At 38.2% G+C, this 19,983-nt stretch overlaps 2 protein-coding genes and 1 long non-coding RNA gene across 6 annotated transcripts in view; 1 reads left to right on the top strand and 2 right to left on the bottom strand.

Annotated features, from left to right (window-relative positions):
* The window catches only part of mrps9 (mitochondrial ribosomal protein S9), a 465,929-nt gene that overhangs the window by 216,049 nt on the left and 229,897 nt on the right, over window positions 1–19,983 (bottom strand). The window lies entirely within an intron of this gene.
* Window positions 1–19,983, top strand: part of LOC114473577 (uncharacterized) — a 119,466-nt gene that overhangs the window by 77,900 nt on the left and 21,583 nt on the right. The gene's annotated exons all lie outside the window — the stretch shown is intronic.
* Window positions 16,713–19,899, bottom strand: en1b (engrailed homeobox 1b). Of its 2 annotated transcripts, none has more exons than XM_028463215.1 (2): window positions 19,096–19,899; window positions 16,713–17,531 (listed from the first exon to the last, which is right to left on the bottom strand). In XM_028463215.1, exons 1-2 carry the CDS (start codon window positions 19,643–19,645, stop codon window positions 17,200–17,202), a joined length of 882 nt encoding a protein of 293 aa, XP_028319016.1. In that variant the 5' UTR covers window positions 19,646–19,899; the 3' UTR covers window positions 16,713–17,199. The 2 variants fall into 2 exon arrangements, with proteins under 2 accessions (XP_028319016.1, XP_028319026.1); XM_028463225.1 differs by having other exon boundaries at window positions 16,713–17,519.

The raw sequence follows: 19,983 nt of genomic DNA, 5'->3' as shown, positions 1-19,983 counted from the left end.
GCCTGTCAATCAGAGCCGATGAGTGTTTAGATAGTAGAGTAGACCACAGCAGGCCTCAGTGTCAATGCTTAACTATCAATACTCCGTACAGGGGTTCTCTACCTTTATGGGGCCCATCCATAAAGTCACCAAAATGTGATAACCACATATATTTATTTATCTGAATAATATCCACTGTCATGCAGGAACGTTTACTATTATTATAGTCATCTTAAAGATAGAAATCCTGGTTTTAATCAGAAAGTGACCAAAAATGGTGGAAAAACACTTTAAAATAACAGAAAAATATAAAAAACAACAGCCAAACACACAAATGACAGGAAAAAGAAACACACAAAATGGTTCTAAAAACTCGCAAAACCACAACATAAATGCACAAAAACAAGAGGTGGTGAAATGGGGTTTTAAAAGTCACATAAATTGGTTAAAAGTTGCAAATTAAAGTGGCCAAAAACAGAGAGAAAAGGTGGTACAAGGGGTTCAAAGTGTCAATATTGGCTTTAAAGTGGCAGAAAAAGTCGGAACAATTAGATTAAGCTGGTAAATAATGGACATGACAAATCATGAATGTGGTTATATTGGCGAAATATGAACATACAATATGGGTCACCCTAACTTTTCCAGTTATTTACTGCAATTCAAGTCGTGCAAGTCCAATGAATAGCTTGGATTTGTACAAAGATAAGAACTGAACAGCCAGAGGTAATAAAAAAAACTGAAAAATAATGTACATTTGAGAATTATACAAATAGACCATTTTCAGGGAACATGAAGTGGGTTAACAATTGAAATCTGTTCTGCAGCAATGAAGGTTGATTCATCTACTTATGGTTCCTTCCAACCCCCTCTGTCTGCATAACAGCAGTGTTGGTACCAGACCCTCATGAGCACCAACTGAACAGTATTGTTCATGGATTCCATCATTTTATTCAAATTGCTCATATTGTTCTGTGCTTTCATATCAGCGTGCTGTGACACAATAAGTGTGGTGAATATGATGAAAAGAGGTCAAAGGTGTCAATAATGGGTCAACATATGTGACATTAGGTGTAAAAGTGCTGAACATGTCTTTAAAGTGGAAAAAATGTGCATAAAAATCATTGAAATGTGATGTAGTAGTTTATTATAATTTGTGCCATAGTATATATATATGTTTGAATCAGAAATAAAACGGGGTTAAAGTGACCAAAAAATGGTGGAAAAGGTGGTGAAATTTAAAAAAAACTATAGAAATTGGTTAAAAGTTGCAAATTAGATTAAAAACAGGTTCAAAGTGTCAATATTGGAACAATTAGTTTAAAGTGGCAAATGATGGGCATGACATATGGTGAATGAGGTTAATGTAGCATCAGTCTGATCCTGGTTGTCTGTATTTACATACACAGAGCTTTTCTTCTCTTCTTCATGACGTCTATAAAACAGCAGAGTTGGAACTGTCGCCCCCTGTGGTCACAGAGTTTTCTGTCTCACGCATTTTGTTTATTAAATTTTGATAAACAAAAGAGATTTACATGGACTTTTTTAACTTTTACTGATTTTGAGATCAACCCAAAGCAGCACAAGTTGTTATTTTGACTGAGAAAGCTGCTGAATGATCCTGAATGCTTCTGTAGAACTCGATGGACTGAAAGGGGCGATTCACGTCATCAATGACATCATTTCAACATGGCGGCGCACAGACTCGAAAACGGTAAAGTGGTCCTATTTTAAAAAGTTAAGTTTGTGTGGCGTAGATCTTCTAATCAGGACATTTCAAAGGTTTGTGGCCACATTTGTAAAAAGCCTTTAAAAAGCACCTAAGGGTGCGTTCACACCGACACATCCTAGAGGGTTTTTGATCTGATATTCCTAAAAAGTCTCTAAGTCGTGTGAAGCTCTGTAGCTTTCTTTCTATCACTGGATCCACTCGCCCTCAGTTCTGTCATAATATTGATATTAATTCAGCTGTTACTGTTGTTTTGGTTCCCGTCGAGTGTTTTCAAGCTTCCTCCTTGTGTCGATTAAAGCAGTCATTAGTCACACGCTGCTGCTGAAGGAGACGCAGATAAAGGCTGAGAACTTGTTCATTTACGCAATGTGTTGACGGCTTCATTTCCAGCAGCGTTCTCTTTGCGTTCTGTGGCTACAAACTTAAGCCTGTTCTCCATCCCTCCATCGAAGGAGAAACATCTTCTGCTTCTGCTGCCACAACTGCACATTCCACGCTGGGTAAGAATGTCCTCGTTGCCGGCCAAGAAACCGGGAGAATTAGCATAAGTGCCATGTTCAATCCATCAGAGAGGGAAAGGAGAACAGTTGCTGGTGCTGGTTGCGTCCCACGGTTGGCCTCGTTGGAGAAGACGGAAGTCGTGAACCCGACGAGAGGAGAAAAGAAAGACAAGGAGAGAGAGAGAGAAAGGGCGAAGGCTGTTTAAGTTGATATTTGCTTCTCAGAGTAATTTGGAGCAGATTTTTTCCTGAAAAAAAGACTTTCATGCTGCTCATCCTCGTCTCTGAAGTCACCACGGGGCCCAAACATGAGCATACGGACGCCAGATGGATGAGAACAATCCTCTGCATCCATCGCTTTCAGTCGCTACAGGTTTAGGGTGTGGAGCCAGGAGGCAAATGACAAGAAGATCAAACCAAACTCAGAGTAACACGTGCACACTTGTTCAGGTTGGGCTCAGTTATAATTGTAATTGTGTAATCATAACTGCATTTAGATTTGTAATTCTATGGACATTTCTACAAATGTAATTAACCGTAATCCTGGTGAACCATGTCACAGTTCTATATCTCACACATACGTAGTTTATAATTATTTAAAACATGTTTCAGATCAACTTTTCCCACTATCTGTCACTTCTCTTCAGGATCATTTTAATATTAAAATAAATAAATAAATATGAAATCGAGGGTTATTCTATCTCACTAAAAATATTAATACCAATATTTATCATTGATTGTAAACTAATTAGATGATAAATCATATTTATTAGTGTATTTTACAGCTGATTTAAGACCCGTTAGCATTAGAGATGCTAACGGGAAGCTAACACAAGAGGAAGGTTACGGTTAATGAGGGTTATTTATTTCAGGCGTTAATTGTAACGTAGTTGAGTTGTAATTGAACGTGGATAACTGAAGACTGTAATTGTAATTGAAAAATGTAATTGAGCCCAACCCTGGATAGAAGTGAGTCGTCGTTCCTCCCCCTCCTCTGAGCTCAGCCCGTTCACATGGACCCCCATAAATACCTCTCAGCAGCTCATCAGCAGCCAGCGCCGTTGGGTCGGATGGCGGAGACGAGCCGTGATGGATGCAGTGAGACGCGGCCACTAGCGCTGTCGAGGGCCACGGCGATAACGCGACCCTATCCCGTTCAGGTTCATCTCTAATACTTTCCAGACCCGAGAACGTTTCATCAGAGGTGTAAATAGTACTAATGTATTTACTTTTGATTAGAAATGTACTCAAGTACAAGTAAAAAGTAGCTGAATTAAATAGTACTCTAAGTACTCCCCCCCCCCCCCCCCCCCCCCCCCCCACACGTTCTGTTGGTCATAAATCTTGGTACGGGTCCCTTGTATACAGTAAACATCTCATGTAGAAACTTAAAAAGGAAACAGACAATTGGAACTAATTTTATTTTCCACAAAGACATCTGTAGAAAATAAAAGCTTTGTAACAATACGTACAATAATTTTTAATAAAATAACACCAATTAATTCAATTCAATAAAAATAAACGATCAGGCTCTAAATATTGATACATTTATGAACTCTAAAGCTGAGAAAATAACCTCCATTTAATGATATTTGGTGTCGTACATTACGTTTAATCTGATTGATTGGCTATGATGTGATACATTTAATCTGATTGATTGGCTATGATGTGATACATTACGTTTAATCTGATTGATTGGCTATGATGTGATACATTTAATCTGATTGATTGGCTATGATGTGATACATTACGTTTAATCTGATTGGTTGGCTATAATGTGATTGGTCGGCTATGATGTGATACATTACGTTTAATCTGATTGGTTGGCTATAATGTGATACATTTAATCTGATTGATTGGCTATGATGTGATACATTACGTTTAATCTGATTGGTTGGCTATAATGTGATACATTTAATCTGATTGATTGGCTATGATGTGATACATTACGTTTAATCTGATTGGTTGACTATAATGTGATTGGTCGGCTATGATGTGATACATTACGTTTAATCTGATTGGTTGGCTATAATGTGATACATTTAATCTGATTGATTGGCTATGATGTGATACATTACGTTTAATCTGATTGGTCCGCTATGATGTGATTGGTCGGCTATGATGTGATACATTACGTTTAATCTGATTGATTGGCAATAATGTGATACATTACGTTTTAATCTGATTGGTCGACTTTGATGTGATACATTTTATCTGATTGGTCCACTATTATGTAATACATTACATTTAATCTGATTGGTCCGCTATGATGTGATGCATTACGTTTAATCTGATTGGTTGGCTATGATGTGATGCATTACGTTTAATCTGATTGGTTGGCTACGATGTGATACATTTAATCTGAATGGTCAGCTATTATGTGTTACATTATGTTTAATCTGATTGGTCGGCTATGATGTGATTGGTTGACTATAAAGTGATACATTACGTTTAATCTGATTGATCTGCTATGATGTGATACATTACGTTTAATCTGATTGATCTGCTCTGATGTGATTACTCATTACTCAGTATGTAGAATGTAACTTATTACTTCTTTAAAAACATATTTAGGTTCAAGTGAAATGAGTGATTTAGAAATATACTTAAAAAAGTACAGTACCCATTAAAGCAACTCAATTACAATTACGTGAGTACTTGTAATCCATTACTTTCGTCAACATCTAATCACATGATTTCCTGGTCCATCCAACAACGCTAATGTGACAACCGCTACATGCTAAAGCCAAAGCGTATTTGCTGGTGAGACGTGACGTTGCCATATCTGCTCGTCATGCTGCTGCTTGTAGAGAATTATCCTCTCTCTGCGTCAGGGCCAATAACGTCCCAGCTGTCGTTGGGCGCCCCCGTCACGCTGAGAACGGAGGATTGTGAGAATCCTGGAGCTTTTTTCTGTCAGGATGAAGTGGGCCAAGGTCAAGTGACGGAGATTAAGTGAGTTAAGTAGCAGTGAAAGCTGAATTAGTCCCTACATCCAACCTGTAGAATCCAACATTCCATTAGCGTACAATTCTGATAGTTTTCCAGTGTCTCGGCCTCGTCCGGCGGCGCCTCACGCCTTGCGGGCTGCCCGGGACCACCAGGTGGTTCGACTTTACAGCCACTTTTCCACTTGAGGACTTAATGCGGACACACAACCCCAGCTGGAAACCATTAGACGCACGGCTCAAGCACCTCGGCCCAGATCATAACACCAGCTCAATCAGCTGCTCAGACGGTAGCCTCTGGTAGGGGAGGAGTGGGGGGGAGGGGTTTACAGGTGCTCATTATTTCCACTGAGAGTCCTAAACAATAATCCAGTGATGGAACTTTAACTTTGACCTGTTTTAAACACACACGGAGCGAGAGTTTTTATCAATTTATCCATAAACTGAGACTAAATACAAACAATTATGACCGAAACTACTAATTGTGTAAAAAAAAAAAAGTGCTTTATTGATACATTTGAATATGGAAACGTCTAGAAAGCCTCCTCATGAAAGTATAAAAACTTCACTTATGTATTTTTATAACAAAAAAAATCACTTTAAACATTTTTAAATTATATTGAAAAAAAAAAAATATATATATATAATATTATATTATATAGAATAGAATTTAATGAACAAACAATATGTGATTAAATAAATAAGTAAAAGAATTTTGGTTATGACGGTGGCAATATCAGTTTTTAATAATTAACCTTTTTTTTTCTAATGTAATAATATGAAAAACAACTAAAAAATGGTTTATCTCATTAACTTCCTTTTAACATTTTCATCACTTTTTCTTGCCATATTTTTGCTCTTTTTAATGTATTTTTACGACATTATTCCCATTTCTGACACTTCTACATCACATTTTAATGACTTTTCTACACATTTTTTCCACTTTCTAGACATTTTCAGCACTTATAAACCCTTTACCACCTAATGTCACATATATTGACCCATTATTGTCACTTTTAACCTCTTTTCACCATATTTCAGAATTATTTTTTTGCCAGTTTACCACATTCACCATTCATCATGCCCATTATTATTTACTCTGGGACCTTTATTTTGGGGGTAACGTTCTGAACAGGTTGAGCACCACTGTATGAAAGGACAGTAATGTTTCTTAACTGTAGTTTTTTATTCCAGTGCAACCCAATAGTCGTATCCTGGTCATTATTTCAGCCACCGCTGAGCGTAGACCCTCGTAGAACTCCTTCCTGCTGGTCTGTGGGCCTGTCCTTGGTCTGATTCTACTATGTGGGTCTTTAAAGGGTCTGTGGGGTCGCTGAAGGCTGATCCACGCTCAGCACACACACACGCATACACACATCTGTCCAGGCCTGGAAGGATTTCACGCTCTGGGCCGTCCACATGATTTAGGCCCTCCAGGACTACCTGCTGGGAGAGAGTCCCAGCGGGTTAACCTGACACAGATGGATCCCCAGCTCAGTGCTGAACACACACATGGAGGGGGGGTGGGGGGTGAAGACAGATGCAAAGTGTGGACGCGCGCACACACACACACACACACAGGGGCAGAAATCCACTGTCACACAGGCTGGATTTCACACGCACAGCAGGGACACAGATGCACATTTTCCATCGACACACAGACTGATGTATGTCATGCCACACAGGCATCACTAAGTCTGCACAAGAACAGCTTTGACATAACGGCTATCAGGTGCTACGTGCACGTTCACACACTTTTAACTACTTTTATTACTCTTATTGTGGACTTTACTCGAAGAATAGAAATATGAACTTTAAGAGTTTAGATTATTTTCTATCAAGGAAATGCATTTAAATTAACAACAACCTGTCGTACTTTGAAAAACATTTCATAAAAAGTCAGTGAATATTCATTTTATTTTATTTTTGTTTATTTTATTTGTTTTACATCTTTTATTTATTTAATTTTATTTGTCTATTTGTGTTTGTTTTATTGATTTTATTTATTCTATGTATTTTATATATTTAATTTTTTTGTTTAACTTTTTTATTTATTCAGTTTCTTCATTTTATTTATTTTATTTATTTGATTTGTTTTATTTATTCTATTTTATTTTTTTAATCTTTTTTTATTGCACGACTGTAGAACAATTTAACGTGTGTAAATACATTTCAGATAAAAGACGTGTATTTAAACAGCTGTAATACGTCGCTACTTTGTCGCTGTCATAACCCCTGCAGCCACTTGGGGGCAGCGTGCGCCACAGCTTTCTTATCAGATCTGCTGAGCTAGCACAAAAAAACAGCGTTAGATCGGTTTGGTTTTTCTTTACGTGACGCTGAGGAAAGAAAAAGTCACGGTTGGATTCCACGTCGAGGAGGAACGATGCGCTGGGCAGCTGTCGTAGATGATGCACCTCGGGATTACCGCGAGAACCTCTGCTTACATAATGTTTGATCTAATAGGATAGAGGATGATTTCCCTCCTAATGGATGGATCTCCATATTTGGTCCATAGTCGCTGCTCCTGGTTCTGTCAGGATGACTGTAAATATCTGTGTGTGAAGTGGCAGGGATCAGCAACATCTGGCTAGAACATCAGGGAACGCACACACGCACACACACAGAGGCATATCATGTACATGCACTCCACTGAGCTGGAGGCTCCTCAACATCTGGCTTCCCAGACTTTCCCCAGGAGAGAATCCTCTGTTGTTTTTCACCCACCGCTGCTTCTTCTTCTTCTTCTTTTGTTTCTTCTAAAGTAGTGTTTCTCAAAAGTAGGTACGTGTACCCAGGGGTGGCCCGGGACAAAAAGAAAAAGGTTGGTAACCATATGGAGGTAGATTTGTGTCTTCATTTAGTCAATCAAAAAATAAAACATTTCAATCAAAGAAAAAAAAGTGTCATTCTTTGAAGTAAAAAAAAGTATTAAAATGCAATTATTTTGGTCTCAAATATTATTTTTTTTGCATTTGAACACTTTTTTTTTTCTTTGATTGCATTTTGCGTTTATTTTTTACTGTTTCTTTGACTTATTTACATAATGAGATTCTTTAAAGTGTGTGTTATCACTCGTGCATTCCATTTATTATGATCTATAGATGTTTTTAAATAGTTTTCTAAGCAAAACTTGGATTCAGAAAGAAGAGAGAGGGGGAGGTACAGTTTGAGAACCGCTGTTTTAAAGAACCAAACTAAACTTGTGTCCTTACGCGTAGCATTGGAGCTAACGTCTATCTGTTGCACTTGTCAGATGAGTGTGTTCAGATATGGCGTGATGTAGAAACCAATTAGCCGCGCTTGTAAACATCTCGCCCTCAGAGCCGTAACCGTGCGTCGCACCCATCGAGGACAGGACACGCACGTCTGTCGCTACGCGTTTAAATCACCTGACGTGAGGGCGCGACGACCACGAAGGCACCTTGAAATTAATTTGCAGCGCTCGTACGTTTGGTTTGGTGTCGACGTTTTGGCTCAAACTTAAATGAATGGGTTGTTGGAATAAAAGCGACACTTTGGAGGAAGTTACTCCACAGAAATGATGAATGTATCTTTGTTAATAATTGATTGCCGCCACTTTTTGCATTTATTTACAGTATGTAAAGCCTGTGTTTCTTAAAGGGATCCTCCTCTTTTTTACAAATGTGGCCTAAAATCTTTTAAATGTCCTTATTACTAGATCTATGTCTAACAAAACACATTAGTATGCACCATATTCATTTTATTGTCTTATATAAATAGGACTACTTTACAGTTTTAGAGCCTGTGTTCCTCCATCTTGAAATTATGTGATTGATGATGTCACACGGCTCCACTGACTGTAAACATCCCATTGTTTTCTATTGGAGTGAAACATTCAGCCTGATTTATAGATCCTTTAGTAGATTTTAGATTATTTAGAAGATTTTAGATTATTTAGAAGATTTTTAGATCATTTAGTAGATTTTTAGATTATTTACTAGATTTTTAGATCATTTAGTAGATTTTAGATTATTTTGTAGCTTTTTAGATCATTTAGTAGATTTTTAGATTATTTAGTAGATTTTTAGATCATTTAGTAGCTTTTTAGATCATTTAGTAGATTTTAGATTATTTAGTAGATTTTTAGATAATTTTAGATAAACACAGTCCGTGATTTACTCTCTGACTTCAGCCACCAGAGCGTGTCAGCGCACTGTTTAAGGGAGCGTAAAGGCCACTGAGGAGAGCTTTTCTTCTCTGCTTCATTGTCTACTACCAAACCTCAGAGTTAGAAAAAAAAAAAAAAAGAGTTAAAACTGTCGCCCCCTGTGGTTTTCATCCTTTTTTCTTAGTTTTAGAAAGGGTTAAAAAAAAAAGACCTTTTTATGAAAATAAAAGTATGAAAAAGTGCAATGTAAAAAAAAAATGTTCTTTCTTTCATGCTCAAGGTTTAGCGAGGCCATTCTAGCACCCCCATCCCCCCAATATGTTGTTATATATAAATTATTGTTAAGTGGTGAATGAACTGTGTTGTGGAGTGCATTTTTTTCAATTAAAAAGTGCACATTTTACCTCTAATTGTCATAAAAAGGGGAATAGTGTTAGTTTTTTTTTAACTTAAAACCTATTTTGTAAGATTTCTTGACCCCAATAATGTACATTTTAGCACCAAATTTATCATTCTCGCTCCAACAAAAGCAGAGATATGTGCCTCTAAGTCTATGGTCGTGTATGGATGTGTATTTAAGTCACTAATCCTCTACTATTGTCCATAGTTTTCACCTGATATCTGCTCACATTGGCTTGTTTAATGAGCTTTGGTGTTATTTTGGGTTTGCTATGAGTGGAATAAACAGTCCCAGTGGGTTTCCTCTGCTTCTATTAGTGCTTAATTATTATCTGTAATGAGCTCTGCATCGACCTGTAGCAGGGATATTATTTAATGGAAAAACAATCAGCATTGAGCAGTTTAAGGGCTGTGAATGGATAATGGCTGATCGATCGCAGCCAGAGGAGGTCTGTGGGTGTTCAAAGGCAGCGCCCAGTGTTTGCTTTAGAAAATTAGATCTGGGCGAGAATTTAAATAAGGCGCACAGTGAGAGTCTGAAGAAGACACAATGTGGCTCGACTTAGCGGCGTAATGAAAAACTGTGGTTTTTCACATCTGCCTTCAAAACACATTTCTCACCAAAAGAAGAGACGAAAAGACAGAAGCGAGCGCTGCGTGACCATGTTGCTCTTTGAGTTCATGGGGAAAGTTTCTCTGGACTTTTTCAGCCTGAGGAGAAAAAGTAGTGAAGACACCAGCTGTGTTTGTTGCAAATCGTGGGTAATGGAATTAAAAAATGTAGAGAAAATTAGTTTAAACTGGCAATTTATGAGCCTTAAAAATCCTGACTGTGGTTAAATTGGTAAAAAAAAATAAATGAAACGAGGTTAAAAGTGATGGAAAAGGGGCGGTGTTTAGCTCAGTGGGTAGAGCGCCCACCCCATGTACAGAGGCTATAGTTCCTCACCTGCAGCGGGTCCAGGTTCGATTCCCGGCCTGGGACCCTTTCCTGCGTGTCATTCCCTGCTCTCTCTGGCCCCTTTCCTGTCAAGCAACTGTCATATAAAGGCCACTAGAGCCAAAAAAAATCCTTTAAAAAAAAAAAAAAAAAAAAAAAAAGTGATGGAAAGGGTTTATAAGTGCTGAAAATATATAAAAAATGTACAGAAAAGACATGGAAATGTGATGTAGAAGCGTCAGAAATGTGAGAAAAATACATTAAAAGGAGCAAAAATATGGCAAGAAAAAGTGATGAAAATAGGTTAAAAAAAAATATGAGGACTTTGGTGTAGTTGCTCGTCATACTGTATATGACAGCTGATCAGCTGTTCCCTGCTAATCTCACATGAGCTCCAGCAGCTGTTCCGTACAGAAACATCTGCTTTCGTTCCTTCACTTTGTTTCTTCACTTCTGTTGTTTTTTCCTTCTCATTATTTCCCGTTGACCTTTAACATGGTTTAGTTTATCACCGCTGGGCTGCAGGTGCTCCTCATGTCACACGTTCACTGCATGAAGGCGTCCCATTTTTGGCTGAAAGTGATTTAAAAGTGATCTGAAGATGAGGATGAAGATGAGACGGACACAGTCGGGCTTTAGTCGGTTGGTTATGGACCACACACTGAGCCTGTGTGTGTGTGTGTGTAAACTGTTATTCACGCTCTGGCTTTCTGCTGGCACAACACACAGACGAGCTGTAACATGAACTGTGTGTGTGTGTGTGAGGGTGTGAATGTGTGACGTGTGTGTCAATCTGCTCAGACAAACCGGACTTCGCCTCGTTCTAAATCAAACTCAGGCAAAACCTTCAGTATATTTATTGGCTTTACTGAGCTTTTTCCAATTTTTTGTAGTATTTCCTTCTAAATAATCTATTATAACTTTTACTAGAACCACTTGTGTGTATTTAAGTCTGTTGTTTAAACTATAAAGTCAGGGTGGAATGATCCAATCAAATCAATCCCTGTTGATATCTGTCACTTATTGCTTGGATATTGTTGGTTCTTACATTTTTCATATTTTATGTATACATAGAAGTGTGCGAACCACAGTTGTCCCGCCCTGTATTCTTATGTTATGTGGATTTTTTTTCTTGAAACAGGATGTAACTGAAACTGAATTTCCACTCGAGGATGAATAAATTATTCTGAATCTGAAACTAAGGCACAATAATGTTGAAAATGACTCGTTTACCGTATAAAATCTGTGGCCCACTTGAGATCAAACGGCTCCGTGATTTACTCTCTAACTTCAGCCGCCACAGCGTGTCAGCACGCCGTTTAAGGGAGCGTAAAGGCCCCTTAGGAGAGCTCTTCTTCTCTGCTTCATTGTCTACCACCAAACCTCAGAGTTGGAACTGTCGCCCCCTGTGGTCACAGATTATCCTTGGGGTCACAACTGTTTTTATCCTCTTTCTTTCAACTGTTTTTCAAACATTGGTTCCTAACGCTTGATCTACAAATTTAAAAAGTGGAATTTATCTTTAAAAAAAAATACAATGTAACTTTAATGTAGATTACATCAATAGTAAGTAAATACGTCTCCTTTGTAAAATATAGTTAATTATTGTCAACAGTGCTAAAATGACCTTTACAGCATAAGATAATTCTGTTTCAATAAATTACAAGAAAATATAGTAATTTATTGAGCATTTTTACTGTTAGTTTGTAGTGAATTTGTCCAAAAAATAGCCTAAGAACATTTCCCGATTATTTTTAATTTAATATAATCTTTCCGTGTACGTCTTGCAATGTGCTCCTGTACCCCCAGGGGTACATGTACCCCTGTTTTAGAACCACAGATCTAAAAATCAGGCTGAATGTTTCACTCCTATAGAAAACAATGGGATGTTTACAGGCAGTGGGGCCGTGTGACATCATCAATCACATGATTTAAGATGGAGGAACACAGACTGTAACATAGTCCCATTTATATAAGGAAATTAAATAAATATGCTGCATAATAATGTGTTTTGTTAGACATAGATCTACTAATAAGGACATTTAGAAGATTTTAGGACACGTGTGTAAAAACAGTGGAGGTAAGTAGTGCAGTAAACTCTCAGTGGTTCCATCAATGGTTCTGGTTGTGGTTCTAATAATCTGCAGCTGTCAGTCAACACACACACGGACAGATTCAGCTTTGGTTTCCTAAATCCTCGCTAACGCACATTTATCACCATGATCCACCATGATGATCCACCATGATGATCCACCATGATGATCCCATGGTAGGCGTGACGTCAGCTCCCTGACACACACAATATGAACCATTTCTGCTGCTGAAAGACGGAGACGTTTGAAGTGCGAGGAGGAACCCGTGGGGGTCAGCGCCGGTGGTCCACCACGCTGACAACGAGCTGAAGACGAGCTGAAGATGAAGATGAGCTCCTCCCCCCGTGTTCTCACAGCTTTGGTTTGTCCAGAGGTGAAGAAGATGAAGTGTTTCCACATGTGTGTGTGAGGGCTGAAGAAGAGGGCGAGGTGACCACCCAGACCACTGAGGGAATCCCAGGTGTCTTCTCTTTGTTCTCAGACACTAACACCAGCATGTTCTACACTCAAATCCTACGTGTAATCTGGATTTAGCTCCGCCTCCTCCTCCTCATCCATGCCACTTTAGTCTCGTCTGAGTCCTTCAGGCCACGCTGACAGGACAATAAGTCATGAGAACGTAGCGACGCGCTTGTTGTGTCCTGAGGTGAGAACAGTGGTGGAGGACCAGGGTCACACACACACACACACACAGTGAGTGTTATTCCACAGGGCGTGACCTCTCAGCATCTCTCACACACACTCAGAGTATTCATTTCCTAAAGCCCAGAGTCACACGGTGAAGATTTATTTTCTCCCACGGACGAACAGCCAGCAGGTTTAGCTACAAACTCTTCTTCTACTTCTTCATTCTTTGTTTAAATAGTTTTCATCTTTATTTCAGTTTTTCACATTGGAACAGTGTGTGTGTGTGTGTGTGTGTGCGTGTGTGTGTGTGTGTGTGTGTGTGTGTGTGTGTGTGTGTGTGTGTGTGTGTGTGTGTGTGTGCGTGTGCGTGTGCGTGTGTGTGTGTTAAACTTAGTGAAGTGTCTGTCGTCTGTTCTCGCACTGTGGCCATCAGAGTGGTTTCCTTAATTTGGTCTGTTTTTCCACCTGCGCGTGTGTCTTAAAAATTAAATCTTTTGAAAAACCTTTAACTGTTTTTTTTTTTTTCTATAAATGTACAGTAATTCTACATTTTACCTTTTTTTTAATTTATTTAATTTTATTTTTTTGCAATATTATATGTATTGTGTACAAAAAGACGCAATTAGTTTACATAAAAATGTTAATATAAATTAAATAATGTGTTGGAATTTAAATTGTACTGATAAATAAATATATTTGACTGTTGGTTATTACATTTTTTTTTTATATAACTTAGGTTGAAAACAAGTAAAAAATCGAATAAATAAAAAGATAAGAATAAAAGCTGTTAAAATAATTAAATATGTTTGTAGTGTGTGTGTGTGGGGGGGGATTTAGTTCATAAAAGTATAATAATAATATCACATAATTAATTATCTACTATTTAAATACTTACACTAGTATTATTATTTTAATATTATTTTGCTGTGTGTGTGTGTGTGTGTGTGTGTGTAAACCTCAGGTGTGATGTTATATAACAGCTGATAATACCTGCTCACATCTTCCCTCTCCCTCCCTCCCTCCCCTTGAATCTGCTGAGATTTCCAGTGTGTGTTCTCCTTTTATTGCTTTTGATTTGCATATAAATTAAATCTATATTGTGCCTGCGAGGCAGCGCTGTGCGTGTGCTGCTAACTATGCAAACCATCCTTGGCTTCTCTTTGTTTTAAAGATAAAAACCAAAGAATCCTCCTCGCAGTGTCTCATAATTGTATGAATTTTAAATACACTGTCATAAGATCCACAGCAGGGGAATGAAAAGCATCCTCAGAATAATATCACAGGCACAGATGGCTGCAGAGGTGGCGCACACACACACACACACACACACACACACACACACACACACACACACACACACAGAATACAACTCCAGTTTGAACCAAAGCACCATGAATATTCATCCAGGACCTCTGGAGGTTCCATTGGCTGCAGGAGGCGTGCACTCATTAAGTGACACATGTGCACCGTGCGCGATATGAAGCCACTTTCACAACAAACGTGTTGGAGACCTTATGCAGGGTGTGAGACATCTTTTTACATCGCAAATAAATCAGATAAATTCACTGCTTTTGTCTGCAGATGCAAGCGTTTTTTTAAATTTATTTATTTTAATCCTATGATTCATTTTTTCAGGCACGATTTTATTTTTTATTTTTAAAATTACAATTGTGTGTATTTTTTTAAATCACATTTTGTCTACTTTTAAAAATTAAAATGTTATTATTTTGTTTTATTGTTTTTACAAGTCTAAATTTTGTTTATTTTTCAGGCATTTTTTTTTTTAAATCACAATTTTGTTTTTTTTTTTCAATCCCACATTTATTTATTTATTGGCAAAACTTTTTATTTTTGGAAATCTCATATTTGTTTATTTTTTCATCACAATTTCATTTGTTTTTGACACGATTTTCTGTGTTTTTGGAAATCACGACGTTATTGAGATTTCAAATCACAATTTCATTTTTTCTTCTCAAAATCATATTTTTTCCCCTCACATTACTATGTGTGTTTTAAAAATGAATACATTTAAAATAACTAAGGGTTAGTGATTTAAATAAGTAAATAAAATTCTGATTACATTTTTTTTTTTTTTTTTTTTACAAAATTGTGATTTAGAAAAAGACAAAACAAAAAAAACTAAATCACAATTTTAGTTTAAATCACTTTTTTATTTACTTTTAAATCACAGTGTTAACATTTTTTAACTTACATTCACAGAAATGTAAGTAAAAAATAAGTTTGAATAAATAAATCAGTTGTAATAATGAAACAGTTTAATAATAAAAACAATAAATTGCTGTTTTCTGGACTGTGTTTGATGAACAATCATAAAAGTAAATCCTACAACGTTTGAGGCGAGAACAATATTAATGAAATGTGAACATTTGTCTCTAAACTGACAGCCCGTCCCCCTCGTGCTTTATAGAAATCAATTATTCACGCGCTGTGCCGTGCACTTATTAAATCTCCAAAGCGCACCGCGTGCACGTAAACGCAACAGCAGCGCCAGCCGCCACATATAATTAAAATCCCCACAAAACTCGGAGGCCGTGAACTCATCTCCGCAGCGGCTCCGCGCGCTCGTTAAGCGCCGTTAATTGATTAGCGCGAGACCATTTAAAGAAGCCGTTCACTTCCGGTCAAATTAAAAGCTGCGTTTAGGTTTTATCTCAACTTTCTGCACAATTACAACTGTTTTAATGCTTAAGAAAAAACAAAACAAATATTACCACAATTAATGCTAATGTTTTTGAGAATTATAATAAATGTATATTTATTTAAAAACTGCAACACAAAGTGCAAATTCATCCAAATCAGAGAAACAGTTTGAGTTCAAAACAACTCACATTATTTACATGACACATAAAAATAATAAATAAAATAAAAGCTGCAACAATGTTTAATTAGAATGTATTTGGGCTGTTATTTTAATATATTTATTTTAATTTTAAAATAATGACGTTGCTTTAATGAACTTCCACCAGTTTATTTACAGACCTAAATATTAAAAACCAGTATCTTTCGCCTTATTTAGCACATTAATAATATATTATTACTGCTAATAATCATCACTATTATTATAATGGTTATTATTATTTGTAGTAGTGAATTTTATTCATGATGGAAGAAAAACAATACACAATACTAAACTAACTGTGATCTACAACACACACACACACACACACACACACACACACACACGGAACCTTAACTTCAAAGTCGCTTAAGGTCAAACAGGCCACAGGTCTCCCCCCCCCCCCCCACACACACACACACACACACACACACACACACACCACACACACACACACACACACACACACACACACACACACACACACCTTAAAGTTTAGTAATGCTCGACAAATAGTTTAAAAGGTTGCGCGTGTCACACAAAAACCTCATGTTAAAAAAAAAGTTAGCATATTTTTATGTATTATCTGTTATTAATTTAATAAGTCATATTTAAATAGTTGTATTCTATATTTAAGTTTCCAAGAATTTGGAAAGAATATTTGTAGAAAGACAAACAATAATTTAAATATTTATAAAAGTCTTTTAAAAATGATATCGGATAGAAATAAAGGAGCTTTTAACCCATGATCTACTCTTCCTTTATTTCACACTACATGTGGACATATTTAAAATCTTTGGTTTGTTGGAGTCCACGGACTGATGCGTAAAATGGGAACAACCGGATGCGCACAATCAGAACCTCGAAAACCCAAACGGCTCAAATTAAATATACATGATAGGTGTGTGACTATATAAACTTTAATAAGCATCGTTCATTTATTTGATGTCCATAAAGCGTTACCATGAACAGAAATGTGCTTGTTTTTCAATGGTTCACTCGCTCTCCTCCTTGTCCTCCTGCACGGTGGTCGTGGAGTGGTTGTACAGTCCCTGCGCCATCAGCTGCAGCGCAAGGCCGTTCTTGTAGCCCGTGGCCTTTTTAATCTTGGCCCGTTTGTTCTGGAACCAGATCTTGATCTGGGACTCGTTGAGGTTGAGTTCCTGTGCCAGGGCCTGCCGCCGCTGCTCCGTGATGTACCGGTTGGTCTGGAACTCGCTTTTCAGTCTCTGCAGCTGCTCGGCCGTGAAGGCGGTGCGTGGCCGCTTGTCCTCCTTGCTGTTCTTCTTCTTCTTCAGTTTGCGTGTCCTCGGGCCTGGTGTGGAAACAACAGTGGGAATAAAATATTTATTCGAATGCGTGTGAGGCGGTTAAAGTAGGTCACGTGGGGTGGCGTGCGTTAATGTGTAAAGGCTGCGCGTAAAAGGCAAAGAAACACAGAAACTCTCTGAAATAACACAACTCATGCTTTAGCTTCAAAACACAATAATTAACATTTCTATTTGATCTCTAATATAAAATCTGTATATATTACTGTTACAGGCCATATATTAACACAAATTAATTAGGTTTATTATTCAAATCAGCCAATCAGAGCAAAGTAGACTGCTGTTTTTATTCATTGTCAGCAGATTTGGAAATTTAAGAGCATGGCTTCATATATTTTATGCAAAATTTACCAAAAAAAAAAAAAAACACTTTTATTTTTTTCCTCCATAAATAACTGTAATTTTAAAAGCAACGAACAACACACACACACACACACACATACTGCACGTGTAGTGTGTGTGTAGCATACATGCTGATTTAAAACCAACGCCCCCAAAACACCAGAAGACCTTTGACCTTTAACTCACAGCGACATGCAGACATATCACAACATGTGTAAAAACACGCACACACACACACACATTTTATTCTGAAAGATTTCTGCTCCTAAAGGATGAATTACTGCTCGGTTCCGTTTATTCTAATGTGTTTGTGTCTTAGTTTCCTTTTATAACATCGCACTAATTAATCATATTTAAAATAAACATTTTATTGTGTAAATTATAGCTAATATGTATGTTCATAAGAATTAAATCACATGTTATAGCATCATTTAAATTCAGGTATAATGTAAAAAAAAAAACAAAAGTTATACAAATGATCAATAATATCACCTGACCTTGTTTTCCTGCTGTTTAATGTAATAAAAGCTAAATTAAATAATCCTGCTTTAATCACAGACATATTTTAGCCTGTAAAATATTTGATTTTAAATAATAAATATAAATTATTTTCCAGCATGTGAAGCTGACCTTGTTCAGCATAAAAGAATAAAGTGTAGCTACGCGTGTGTGTGTATGAAAATATATCTATTTATTTATTGCAGTTGTTATTGATGCTCAGTTTGACTTTATAATTTCATAATTTTATTTAAATGCTGCTTTTGTAATCATGTAAAGCACATTATAATATAAAATGTGCATTTACTTTAAATAATAATAATGCTTGTATATTAGATTTATAAAAAATATTTATATGAGCAGGATTACAGCTAAACATGAATTTAAATTATTTTAACTACACATAAATTGAGCTGGAATTCTAATTATTTACTTTTGTTATATTTCAGATTAAATCCTATATTTGTTGGTTGAATATTAAATAGATACTCTTATATTTATATTTAATGATAATATTTCGTCCAGAATCCAGGGACTTTATTTGAAGCAGCCATAAATAGTTGTGTTTGCAGTTATTTCTAATTATTGATTTGATTATATTTCAGATTAAATCATATATTTGTTGGCTGAACATTAGAAATAGTCTTATATTTTTATATGTAATGATAATATGGATTAGTCCAGGTTTTAGTCCATACAGTCCGGGGACTACTAGCGCCTTACCAGATGAGGGCCGGTCCGAGTACCGGGTGCAGTAGACCCATGCGGGCCACAGCATGGGCTGGCTGTCTTTAGCGGGCGTTGAGCTTCCTTTCCCGCCGCTCACCACCACGATGGCACCCGGGCTGTCTGCGTAGCGGCCCCCGGGGGCCCCCGCGTCGCTGCTTTGCTTGTTCTGCTTGGACGAAGGCGACGAGGACGAGGACGAGGAGGGCGACGAGGACGCGCTGTCACTGCTGCTGCAGTTGGAGTCCGTGCACGGAGGCCGCGCGCCCTGCAGCGGGTTCACGTTCTCCCGGCTCGTGCGCTCCCGGTAGCCGGGCTCCCGGTACGCGGCCTCCTTCCTGCAGCCGAAGTCCGGCCGCAGGATGTTGTCTATGAAGAAGTTGGTGGTTCGGTGGTGGTGGTGGTGGTGCAGGGCCTGCTGCGCGGCCTGGTGCGGCAGGATCAGGGCCGGGGACGGCAGGTTGGGGGACAGGGACATGCTCTCCTCTTCCTCCTCCGTGGAGTCCCTCCCGCCGCGGGGCTCCCGGGGCTCCTGCTGCTCCTCCATCGCCGTGCGTAAAGCTCCAAAAGCTCCAAAGTCGCTCCACTTGTTGCTGCCTCTCCCCCCTCCTTCACGATCCGGGTCACATGTAAAAAATCGACCCCCGGATGGAACGAACGCGTGTCCGTGCGTGAGGTGACCTAGAGCGGACTCACGCGCCTCCTAACGCCGCTGCCACAGCTCACAGCACCGGAGTCCCGCATTCTATCTGTGCGCCGTTATCTCCTCCGTCCGTGCGTCTGGCCCAGTGCGTGCGTGTGTTTTCCTTCTCTTACCCTCATCCGGAAGCACGTGTGCTCGTACACACGGCGCGGTGGGCCAATCAGAGGAGCGGATCGTCCCTG

Source organism: Gouania willdenowi, chromosome 2 (assembly GCF_900634775.1).
Source record: "Gouania willdenowi chromosome 2, fGouWil2.1, whole genome shotgun sequence".
NCBI lineage: Eukaryota > Metazoa > Chordata > Actinopteri > Blenniiformes > Gobiesocidae > Gouania > Gouania willdenowi.
This window is presented reverse-complemented; position numbering and strand designations above follow the sequence as displayed.